The sequence below is a fragment of the Anabrus simplex genome, chromosome 6 (assembly GCF_040414725.1).
Source record: "Anabrus simplex isolate iqAnaSimp1 chromosome 6, ASM4041472v1, whole genome shotgun sequence".
In the NCBI taxonomy this organism is placed as follows: Eukaryota; Metazoa; Arthropoda; class Insecta; order Orthoptera; family Tettigoniidae; genus Anabrus; species Anabrus simplex.
Window position 1 is genome coordinate 283,663,012 of NC_090270.1, and position 13,511 is coordinate 283,676,522.

Genomic DNA, 13,511 nt, shown 5'->3' on the forward strand with positions numbered 1-13,511 from the left:
GTGATTTTATCGCAGCTATCTGAGTTTCTAACTCCACTTTCTGCTCCTCAATTTTACTCATCTGTTTTTCACTTACATCATTAACCTGTGACTTTACAACAGCTATCTGCGCCCTGATTTCGGACATCTATGTCTCTAATCCTGCCTTCAATAGCTCGCTTATCTCCTCTAATGTCAACGACATTTTATTATACTGTGAATACGCCAACCCTTCTGGAGAGAAATCTGAGGTCTTCCTCCGCACGACATCATAACTCCAAGTTTCATTAAATTTCTATCCATCAACTTATGCTCTGTCACTTCACATATGAACCACAAAAATGACAAATTTTGAACAAATGCAAATAACACGTTGTTTAATTTAACCGAAATAACGGTGTAATCTGGTAAAAATGGTTTATCTGAAAGAAATCATCCTCACAAAGATCAATAAAACCTATCATTATATTTGACAACAATTTCCTGTACCTATATTCGCCATTGCTAAATATGCGCTAAGATTCGGACAGATTCAATGCCAAACTCTAGCTTCTCTGTCCTAGTTCCTCATTTGTCAAAGAAAACTCGTAATTAATAATCCACTCTCATTCAGCCACGTTTTGTATCCTAACTTGGATATTCGTAGCGTCTGCATCTAATACTCTCATCACACACAATTAAAAGCAATTTACTATGTTACCGTCGATATTATTATCCTCCCTCACGATACTCTCGCACACGCCATTGGGAACCATTTTAATGTACCCTATAGGGCATGAATAACACTGCATAATCGATGTTACCGTAAAATATATAAAGAAAATACCTCAATAAATGGCCTAATGGGCCATAATCATATTCCCTACTATATTTACAAATTAATCACCGTATTTCTGCATAACAACCCCCCGACCCTACACATATATATTAATTATAGTTCACTTATCTATCATCTTGGAGACCTCTTCCTCACCGTCCGGGTTGACTGCGAATGCTTAAGCAGTCATGGCGGCAGCGTTGTCCCAGATCGATCCCTTAGGTCCAGTCTTCCAGTGTATCACGTTCATGATGTCTTCTTCCGTCTGGGTGGCCCGTTGGTCGTCTTCTTGAGGTCGTGGACGGCAGTTCGTAACACCAGTCTCCTGCACACCTCACCGCTCTTCACTAAAATGAAATACTCATTTTATTCACGGCACACCACCTCCCGATCTATTTATTCCCTTTGACATGGGAATCAGTCCTGGATATCTGGAATCTCGAAACTGACTTTACTATTCCTGCTCCACTAATCTAGTCTTCTACATCTGACCGGAATAATACCAACTATCCTAGCTTATTGTTATTGGTATTCTTTCGCCCATCGCCACTCCTCTCTCATCGCCTCATAATGAAAGTCTACACAGGTAGCACTCTTTGCGTCAAATACTTAAACACTCGCGGTCTCACTGCACAAGTCTACATATTGTCATTTACTTAAATTGCTACCGGGAATTTTACAAATCTCGAAGCTACTGAATCAAATTATCGCCACAACACTTACTAGGCACAATCTTTGTCTTAGACAAAGGTTTCTGGCGTGAATATCAGCAGAGACACGATGCGCACGGACAACGATCTTATCATGGACTGCATACCTCCTTCCACCTTTCTCTGCTCTTATAGAATCCAGGAACCCACGCGACGCGCTGGGAAGTCCCGGGAAACAACTTGAGATTGGCATGTGGCCTCGAAATATTTTCTCACGGTAGTCGGCCTCCCACGTAGTTATTTATTCGATTATATATTAATAGACTTTGATGTACCCATGGCTTCGTAAAATTCTGGCACTGATTTCCATCCTTTTACTTTCCTGTAAAACCTTAAAATATAGGAATTACGACTCAATTTCCGTAATGTGGTGAGCCTGTCTGTTCCCGCTGAAAATCTCTGTTAAGATGGCAGGTCTCTTCCCCAGACAAAATCCCATCTCTCTTTCTTTCTTCGTCACACATGACCACGCCTTACCTCAGGAATTCCCTTCAGTTCCCGCGCTTGGTATAGCATCACGCCTTTGCAGTTAGCGTCCTGCTGCGCATTATTTTACCAGCGTTAAATATCCATTCTCATAATTAACAGAATGGTACAATATACTCAAGCTGGTGACAACTATCAGCCATACTCAAAACAAAGTGAGTATATACTCATCAGTCTGAGAAGGTACTCCCTTTTATTCATACCACATATGAGAATGTACTCTCAGACTGTTAGGAAGGTGAGTATATACTACACCATTTCCATAACATGAGTATATACTCAGCTAGTAAGTACATTCTCAAGAACTTTATTCTTATGAAGTGGAGCATATACTCAGAAAAGTTGAGTACATACTATATTATCATTTTTATTCATACCTCCCTTTGTTTCATTGCCAAAAATTGATGCCTGCCTGTCCATCAGATGACATAGATGTTGATTCCCATAGGAAACCTGAAATATTTGTCCCGAATGAGTATAAATTTATAATGTCCAATAACGGACCATTTATATTGGTATTATAAATTTACTCATTCGGGACAAATATTTCAGGTTCCCTATGGGAATCAACATCTACGTCATCTGATGACCAGGCAGGCATCAATTTTTGGTAATGAGACAAAGTCTCTCATAGTGCATTGGCACTGCCGGTGGCTCCAAATAGCTATACAGTGGCCTCCACGGTGTGCACTAGCCATTTGTCTTGGTGGGTGTGCTATTTACCAACTGTTTAACTGAATTTAGCACACTGGGGCGAAACGCTGGCAACCAGGAATGAGTTAGCTGGAAAATGTATAATGTCCAATAACGGACCATTTATATAGGTATTATAGGAGCCTGTTGAGGCGGCTTCAAACTCTATCTGAAAAGTTACTCTCTGAATCGCAGTGTGGGTTTCGCACATCCAGGAGTACCACTGACATGATCTGCACAAGTTATTTCCAGGAAAAATGCAGAGAACGACAGAAACCCTTGTTCTTGGTGTTTTATGACCTGGAATAGGCCTTCAGTGCTGTGCCTAGAGATGCTATGTGGATGGTGTTACGGCAATTTGGCTGCCCCGAAAATTTGGTTGGACTTGTCCGGTTCTCTATCAAAACAACATGTCAGAAGAATTTCCTATTATTAATGGACTAAAGCAAGGTTGTGTGCTTGCACTTACAGTGTTTGCCTTGTACTTGACAGCTATGCTTTGAGACATCTGGCAACAGTGCAGGTGTAGAAATTAGTTACAGGCTTGATGGAGGGATTTTTAATGAGTCAAGACTCCGCTCTAAAAGACTTACCCATTTCACCAAGGTTACTGAACTGCAATATGCAGATGACAATGCTATTCCAGCTCATTCTCCAGAGGACTTGCAATTGTCAGTCGATTGCTTTAAGGCTGCTTATGAGCATTCTGGCCTGTCTATCAACATTCATAAAACTAAGGTAGCACAACCTGCTCCAGCAACTAGTTTGCCAGATTTCAACATTACCATCTCAGATACATCTCTGGAACAAGTAGACTTCTTTCTCTACCTTGGGAGTATTCTCTCATCTCGTACCTCGGAGATGGATGTAGAAAATAGAATACAAGCTGCTAATTATGATTTTGTACTTCTATCCCGCAAAGTCTTTTCTAATAAAGACCTAAATATATCCACTAAACTGATGGTGTACCAAGCTGTCGTTGTCTCCACTTTATTGTATGGATGTGAAACATGGACTCTACTGCTGTGACATCAAGAAATTGGAACATTTTCACCAGCAGAAGCTTAGGGTCATTATGAATATCAAATGGGATGATTATGTCTCCAGTGTTGTAGTACTTGAAAAGGCACAGACGAACGGTATAGAAGCTTCCATCATAGGTCATCAGCTAGATGGATTGGTCATGTCCAACGCATGGATGACGATAGGCTACCCCGACAGATACTATACAGTGAACTCAGTTCTGGCAGGAGGCCACATGGTGCACTTCTGAAACGCTACAAGGATCAGCTTAAAAGTACCTTGAAGAGCACAAACATTGACCCCAGTAATTGGCACACACTTGCTGAAGATCGCCTTTGCTGGTGCGCAGTCTCATCCACTGCTGTATTGCAGTCGAAACTGAGCCTCGAAGACTGCAAACAGAGGCTCGTCTTAGAACTGAAATTCAACCACATCCACCCTCTTCTCAGGTGTGCCAACTATGATCACATGTTTTACGCAAGAATTGGCCTGATGAGTCATCAACGTCATTTACACAAAACGGACTGTATATGAATTGCAAGTGAAAAACATACACTTGGATACGAGTAGTGGGTGACAACCATATGATAAATATACTTGAATAATGTTCCAATAGGAGAAATTGATAATGTTGTATTTATTAAAAAGTCATTGTCTTCATCAGTGTCCTGCACAATTGCAGCTCCAGTGTGCTATATCTTCCATTGTTTCCTATCTGTACTTTCCTTTTCATGTTTTTTAACTCCTTTCTTTTAGATAATCTATAAATTCTGTCCACCTTCGTCCTCTTTCTTTCTTCCCTCAATAATTCCTTCCTGGATGACCTCATTTATGTCCAATCCAGGTCGTCTTCCATTTGGTCATTGTTGTTATTAAACACCTCTCTTCTCCTATTTGAGCTAGAACCTTATTTGCAACAATTTTGCTCCATTTTATTTTAAGTATCCTTCTCTATACCCACATCTTGAAGGCTTAGTCTCTGCATTTCTCTTTTTTCTTAATAGTCCACGCCTCTGAACCATTCAACACACATAACAGATATTTCCTTAATCCTCTGCTCATTCTGCATTTAGTCAGTGACCTTAATTTGCTTCCGGAAACTTCTTTTGCCATTCCAATCTTTTCTCTTATTTTCTTTAGAAGTCTCTAATACTCCGTGAGACAAGAGTCCCACAATATTTATATTCTTCCACCTGTCCTATCCTTGGTCTTTAACACTCCGGTGGTCGCGCGAGGAAAAGTCATGTAAGTGGTCGCGCGGATCACAATTGTGACATACGGCTATTCTGTGCTATTTATTCAATGAATATGATTATGCATTGCGAAAAGAACTTTTTTTTCTGTACAATATAATTATGCTTGCATTTTATAAGAAATACATGAAAAATTACCGGACATTGTGATTTGTCTCAATCTCTCCATCATGTTTTTGTGGTACCTCACTGTCTGGTTCATTCAGCCATCGATTTATATTCTCAAAGGCATCCATTTTGTACTTATACTCCAATAATTAATATAAACTCATAAAACGGAGTAGATATATGCACTTGAACTGAGATTAGACACCGTAATAAGAAAAAAAAAAAGTCAAAAGAAGTCAGGCTAGTGGTCGCACGGATCACAGTTGTGACCCACAAGAATAAATTGTTTTGTAACGCAACAACCATCAGTCAAGGTTAGCAGACTACTGCGTTATCAGAGAGGGGATGGGGCGCAAGGAAGGTATACAGATGCTCAAGGTCAACAATCATACAAAAAAAAATAGGAGTGGAAAAAACTAAACGGCTGGATCACTATTGTGATCCGCGCGACCACTGGAGTGTTAAGAAGGTAAGTAAATTTATAATATGTCATCACTGAAAGGTTGATAACTTGCTGCAAGCCAATGTCCAAGTTCAGTCCAGTAAACACAATTCAGCCTAAGCTCAAGTGAGACTTGGGATGGGTAATTTGGTCATGTGGCCAAATCCCAAGCCTAGAAACCTTGGCTGTCCTCAGGCTTTGCCAGTCTGGAGATTATCTCTGAATAGTTGTCTTAGAGTATACCACCTCTTGCAGGAGTTTTCCCACTACATGACCAAATGAAGCTACAATGCAATGGCTTGGACCTCTCTTGTTTTTGGGTGCTTGTTCGATGTTAGTGTTGTATTGGTCTACTTTTGTATTAAGAAAATGGAAGATAACTAGAATGAAAGTTACATTATTGCTACGCTGGAAGAGTTTTTAGGTGATTCTGGATCGGAAAGTGATGTAGATGTAGAAGAATTGGGAAACTGGTCATTAGTGGGAACAGGTTCCAGATAATCTTCTTCCTCTTCTGCATTCACCACATCCACTTCCTCTGTATAATACATAAATCAGTGGTATAGCATTGACATATGCACAATCAAAGACATTGAATGTCATTGGAAGCATGTCATTGAGATTAGACCTAAAATATGGCCAGAATTACAGTTTTGTATGGAACGATGTAATACAAATATTTCTTGTAGTAATAATTATTTCATACTTCCTTTGTTTATAGAATTGTTGTTATTTATATTCCTTCAGACTCCTCCATATATTCTGAAAGCAAATTTTTATAAATGTGAAAAATCATGATTTTATCTTTATCCTATTTTAAGTAATAAATTAAATAAATAAAAAAAATTAAAAAAAAAGGCAATCTGTATAGTATGCAAGCATCTGTAAAAGCTCCGGCATGGAAGTTTTAATTATCTTTGCATGATATCATTAATACAATTTTCTTTTCTTTATTTTAGGACATCTACAAATGAATACTTGAAAAGCCTTGCCAGAGATAACACCCAGATTTTATTAAATAAGATATGGGACTTACCTACAGAGAGAGTGGATGATGTCATAGTATGTAAGATTCCTCCTCCCAAGTACATTCTCCCTAGGGAGCAACCAGTCCCAGGACCCAAACAGCTGACTAAATGGCAAAAATATGCTCAGGAAAAAGGAATAACAAAGTCAAAGAAGTCTAAATTGGCTTGGGATGACATTCTTCAGGTTGTATGGATAAAGTTTAATTGCTTGAATGTGGTTTCCTTTAAAGTCATTCGTGTTAAATTTAAAATCTTCGTATTGTTTCAGAAATGGGTGCCAAAATATGGTTATAAGCGTGCTAAGGCAGAAAAGGAGAAGGATTGGTTGTTAGAAGTTCCAAAGACTGCAGATCCATTGGAAGATCAATTTCAAAAGCAAGCTGATACAAAAAGGGAAAAGGTTGCTAAAAATGAGTTCCAAAGGTTGAGAAATATTGCATCTTCTAAGAATATTAAAGTACCAAGAGCTGGACTACCTTCTGCCGAATTTCTTAATGCTACACAGGTGGGTATTAATTCTTTCATAACTTTGAGAAAACCTTAAAAAAAAAAAAAAAAAAAAAAAAAAAGAAGCTATTTGTTTGGGGCGTTGACCTACAAAGATCTTTTGCCCCCTACTTGCACCATACGTTATGAACCTGCGTGTATTTGGATATTGCGGAAGTATAGTGTTGAATGTGAGGAAAGGACCGTTAAGGACGATACAAACATCCAGTCCCCAGGCCAGGGATATTAATCGAATACAATTAAAAAACCCTGACCCAGCCGGGAATTGAACCCGGGGCCGCTGGGTGACACATGGACGCGATGCCCCCTACACCGCGGGGCCGGACTTGAGAACCTTACTGAAATTTATTATTAAACCTGCTAGTTTGCCAGTCCAGTTCTTATATTTTCATTCTTGGCCTGATTTCTGCTAATACTATACAGATATTATGGAAGTCCCTAATCCTTGTCATTAAAAGAATCAAGCTGCTAGTAAAAGGAAAGCAAAATGCTTAAGTACTTCCTATTCAAGATATGTATCATTTCTGCATGACTGTTTCAATTAACAGATTTATTTATTTATATCGTGTCAGAAGCATACATAAGTTTAAAATTAAAGATAAGGAAAAAACATAAAACATAATATAAATACTCCAATGGCGAAGAGCCACAATAAACTATGTGAGCCCAAAACCTTGCAACATCAAGTGCATTTGGCTTCGCTTTAACCAGGTCTTCTGTTGTGCAGCTGAATGGGCATGAACTGCATTGCAGCAAATGGGCTGTGGTCAGCTCTTCTCCACATACACACAAGGCACTGTCCACTTCGAAACCCCATTTCTTCTGGTTTACCCTGCACCGCGTAACACCAGAACGCAGTCTGTTCAGTACTCTCCAATTCACCCAATCTGTGACATGGCCAGGAGGGAGTTCCTCTTTTGGGGTCATCCATTGACAGATCCTCGTATGTTGACAATAACTGGCATTTGAAATTTTATTGTGGTATATCTTTCTGCTTGTGTGGGATAGAGTGCACCCATCGTATCCCCTGTCTGACAAAAAGAGGCAACTGGAGGAGTCAACTGTCTGCCTGTTTAAACCTCAACTTGTGAAACGAACTCCGTGTGAGTAGAACTAGAATACATCACTAGGCAATCCATGCTTTAGTACAAGATGACTTAGAAAATCTCTTGGCCCCTTTCATTTTTTCAAGATTTGGGCTGCTAATTCCTAATGACACTGAATTTTTTAAATGGATGATTGGGGTGGTGTGGGTGACTTAAGTCACATCCTAGTTCGTGAACCATGGGAAACGGCTCAGTGGCGTAGTGATTGGTGGTGAGGATTAAGATGCCAGTTGTTATGGAATGGGAGTGGGCACCCGGGACCTGTTCTGAGTTGTCGTCCTCGTGCTCGGGCAGCAACTCTCCGGGCCACCTTTTAAGCAGACTAAAGCGGAAGAGAGATTATAGGGCAGGAGAAGACGCTGGTGAGAGGGGCTGCGCCTACAGTGTTGTCGGATGATAGGATAGGGGCAAGGGAGTACGTGTTTCATACCTTTGTCAGCAAGAGTTATGGCAATGGTGTATCCAAAGAGAAGCTGCCATACTTATTCAGTGTATGTCTTGACCACATGGGTGCAGGTACTTTCGTATTACATTTAAAACAGTAGTGGCAGTATGTGAGTCCATTAATACAAATGCGTTAATACATTAATTCTTTCATATGTGCTCAAGTTACACGTGATGAGCTGTGCTGTGCTATAGTGTTGGAGTACAACTTGCAATCGTGTGCCGGTTCATTTGGCAACCAAGGTGAGTGTGACGAGGCAATGACATTACTTCCTCTTTAGTCTGTTCAAAAGGTGACCCGGAAGATAGGACTACACAGTGGTCCACTGGTGGCCGTTAACCCGTTAGAGGAGAAATCCTCTCTGGGACTGCGTAAGTAGGTACCATCCTGTTTCACAGAATTAACCGAGCTCAGGAGACATTTTAAGCAAGCCTTGGACCTGTGGGAGTATTGGAGTCCCCCTTCCATTTGTCAGGTGAGGAACTCCTTGGAAACAACTTTGCGAACAAAGTGGATTTTGATGGGGGAGCTATCACTATTAATGGGGCTTATGGAAGGAAGAAAGTAGAGCCGACTGAATCTGCAAACAGGATGCTTCTTGACGTGTGAAGAGTTAGGTCAGGGGAGATAACGAGGAAGAGATAGGAGATTACCGTATAAAGTGGTCTTGAAAAGGGAAGGGCAGAGTTTGGGGTACGACTGTTCATCAGGAGTACTATTGCACGCATCATAGTTTCTTTTAGGCACGTAAATGGGCAAATGATGTGGGTAGATTTGGCAGTTGGAGGAATCAGGACAAGAATTGTCTCAGTCTATTCACCATGAGAGGGTGCAGATAAGGAGCAAATTGATAAGTTTTATGAAGCATTGAGCAACGTAATAGTCACCTAACAGCAAGGATGAGATAGTGCTAATGGGCGATTTTAGTGCAAGATTTGGAAATAGAACTAAGAGGATTAGAAGGTGATGGATAAATGTGGAAGCTAATAGGAATAGGAAGCATTATTTTACTGGACTTCTGTGCTAGTATGGATTTAGCAGTTAAGAATACATTCTTCAAGCATAAGGGTAAGGGCACTAGATCCATAATAGATTATATCGTAACAAACTTTCAAGTCAGGAATGTTGCAAGTATACCTGTGATTTTTGATGATACAGACTACTATCTGGTCTGTAGTGAACTAAGTATCTCTAGGCCTAGGATAGAGAAAGTGAAATCTGTCTGCAGACGAATAAGAATAGAAAATTTCCAGGACAAGGAAAGTAGACAGAAGTATATGGATATGATTAATGAAAAGTTCCAAACAGTGGACAGTAAGCAGGTTCAGGAAATAGAGAATAGGTGGCATACAGGGATGCCGTAGAAGATACAGCACGGGAATTCCTAGGCATCTATAATTTTGACCATAATGGTCCATATTGACTTAAATCACTTATTAGTTAAGGATCTGCCTTGTCAATACAATACACTGCCTGGTTTATTGTCAAACACATCTAACACATAAAGATATATAAGTACATGTTTCAAGAATATGTGAGTATTCTCTTCTTCAGCTTAAACGTTAAAATCACTTAAAATATCTTAAGACCTTTTTAAAAATGGTCACTAAAGTAAAACTAGTCACAAACAATCTCCAATAAAATACATTAAAAGTTCTAACATGAATGTTTATTCATGCCATATCTTTATCATATAAATATTGTGTGAGAGTTTATATATATTAATGCTGATTTGCAATTTTTAAATACACTAGAAGTCCGTTATAGCAAGAATTCATAATATCGAAAAATTTACTCGCTATAACGGATTGTCGTTGTATCCGATTTTTGTATAAAAGTCGGAAAACCCTTCATGCACTTTAAAATCGGTATGAAACGGCAATCAGTTTCTTCAAAACTTGCGTTTCCGCAGATGATATCCACACTACGGCTTACTTGTTTGTTATTTTTCGTAATCCAATACTGCGTGAAAGTGTATGTTTAATTTCATTCTGAAAAAAATATAGTACCGTATTTCTCCGAATCCAAGATGAACCCCACTTTTTCCTTCAAAAAATTTAAATGAGGCTCAAAAAGAACTTTGTAAAATCATATGAATGCCTTGTTGTACAGTAGGCCTACGCATTTTTAGACTATTTTTAGACGCGAACATTGACTTTCATGCCTTTTTTTTTTTTTTTTTTTTTTTTGCGGCTCCACAATTATTCTTTATTTCCACGGGTTTAAGGACCATTAGCTTAACATTGGCATGATAATACCAAAGAGAACCCGTTGAAAATTTTCCGGCAATACCTATTCCATGCGTCTCTACAATACAACGATCCATCAGGAAATTATTCTTGCTGTATATAAAACTGTTACTTTTACGCAGCGTCAGATAAAACCCGGCTACCGCTACACGCACGTCTCGCTTGTCAGGTTTGGCCATATTCAGCGGCTAGCGATGTATAGGCCTAATCGCGAACGTTGAAAGTCAATGAACGAGTTTATTGAGCCACGGTATGGCCGTTCCACCCTTGCGTTTTTCATGCACATACCTCACAATTTCATCTTCGACTTCTTTAAAGCATCCTTGTTGCGGACCACTGAATGCATTTTTTTGTACAGTACGCATTTTTTTAGCTCTTTGTCTTCACGCTAACGCCAAATATTGGCTTTGGTTAGGCCTATGCCGTATTTTCTTGCGGCTGCACAATTATTCTACATTTCCGAGTGTTTAATAAACATTAACTTAAAATTGGCATCATAATATCGACTGGAACCCGTTGAAAATTTGCCGGCAATACCTTTTCCACGTATCTTTACAATACGACTATCCATCATGAAAATATTCCTGCTGTCTATAAACCTTAATTTTACTAAGCGTCCAGTACAATAGACACGTTATGACTCTGCCACTGAGTAGCCATGGCTTTTCTAAGAATTTGAAGGGTCGCATGCTTTGATGCCATTCTGCAGATTTGAGAAACACACAGGCTCTCTACAACCAGTTGTGCGGCTAGCGACATGTAGTAAAGAGGCGGGCGTTTATTGTCAACGAGTTCTGTGCGCGTGTGAAAAGAAGCGGCGTGGTTACCACGGTAGTTGCCACTCGTATCCATTAACTTAGTGTTAGGCCGCGAATGAAACAACCCTTGAGTTTTCGCATGAGATTCTGAGAAAAAGTCTTGGATTCGGAGAAATATGATATCACTCCAGAAATTTCTGTGGCAAACACCTCAGCTTTCTTCTTCAAACATCGTCACCTAAACTAACCGTATATGTAAGCCTATCATGAAAACATATTTGAAATGCATGTAGTGAAATAACCTCCTCGCGAAAAAGACCCGAGAAGATATGAAATATCCTCTGAAATCAGTGATGTACTCTGCCATATCTTGAGGTGTATCACATTCTTACTTAATTTCCGTATATAACATTAAAATTAAGATATCGTTTACTTCAGTTTTTATTTTTAACGAGTTAACAACTGCTATCAGCCACGTTATTTACGCATTTATTACGAAAACGTGTTATCCTCTTTCATTTCGAATTTTTTTTAGAGAACAGCAGTCGATGGGTATTACTAATCAATTCTAACATCGCCTTTGAATGTCAACGAGAGAGCTCGCAAATGCACAAAGTGAGAAAACTATACTGTACCGAAGATGATCGATCGCATTTTGTTGCAAACGTTTCAGTTTTCTTATTCAAACAGCGTCACGTATCCTAACTTAACCGTACTATATGTATGACGAAAACACACTTTAACCAGACGCGACAAAATATAAACTAACCTCTGAAATCAATTAAGCACTCTGCCATATCTCGAGGTGTATTCCATTCTTGCTTAATTGCAGTATTTAGCCTCAAAATTAAGCGGTCGTTTAGTCAGCCTTAATTTTTAACGAGTTAACAACCGTTATCGGACACGTTATTTACGCATTTATTACTAAAATATGTTCTCTTTCATTTCGAATTTTCTTTACGGAACAGCTGTCGACGGATATTGCTAATCGACTCCGACATCACCTTCAAATGTCGATGAGAGGCTAGTGCACATAGCGAGGAAACGATGCCAATGGTAATCGATCGCATGCAATATCATCGTTAGGGTGCATAAATATCGGTGACGGAAAAAATCGCGCGCGCTTAATCTCGTAATAACGGATGCCCCAGTGATAGGGTTATCGCTGTAACCGAAGGACGATACTCAGTTTAATATACGAATTTTGAAGGGACAGAAAATAGCTATAACGGAGTTCTCGTTATATGCCGTACCCGCTATATCAGACTTCTACTGTACTGTTATGGTGTGGCTACTGTGTGTCCTTCATATTCCAATCTTCCTTCATAGGTCTCATGTTGTTGTTCATAATAGTGTCTATACAGTATATGCCTGCTTTTGATGTAATCATTGCTGAGCGCTTCTGAATGGAAAGAAATATTGTCGTGTTAAAGGGTTAGCCTGCCAGGTTAAATTGAACTCTCATTATTTATAAGAAAAGAGAGAAAGAAAAAAAAGAAGCTAACATCTGATGGTCCTGCTGAGACTTAACGAAATAAGAACTTTACACATAAAATTAAAAGTGACTTACGTTGGATACATAGGCCCTGGAGAACTGTGTTTGCACTTTAAACTAAGTCAGCAGACTGTAGGGTTGTCGACCAAGCAGGTTGAATGTCAAGAGGGGTGGAATGGGAGGAGTCTGTGGCACTGGAGGGGAGTCCTCTTTACCGTTCACTATTGATCTCCTTCCTCATCCCCCTCATATTCCTTTTTTTCTTTCTTTCTCTTTCTGGGATATTGGATTGCTAATTTGAATAATGGGTTTTCCTCTGCCGTGTATTCGTTCAAACTATTTACCTTGTTCAAAATTTGTGATATCAAAATTTCTCGAATATTTATTTGTTTATGTTTTTGTAACAGGTGTA

The 13,511-nt window shown here is 39.4% G+C and overlaps 1 protein-coding gene across 1 annotated transcript in view; it reads left to right on the plus strand.

Moving 5' to 3' along the window:
• LOC136876464 (ribosome biogenesis regulatory protein homolog) overlaps positions 1 to 13,511 on the plus strand; it is a 69,266-nt gene that overhangs the window by 26,466 nt on the left and 29,289 nt on the right. The window contains exons 2-3 of the mRNA XM_067150453.2: positions 6,471 to 6,723; positions 6,808 to 7,044. Of these exons, the coding sequence (XP_067006554.1) occupies positions 6,471 to 6,723; positions 6,808 to 7,044 (490 nt within the window). The remainder of the gene's footprint in view (positions 1 to 6,470; positions 6,724 to 6,807; positions 7,045 to 13,511) is intronic.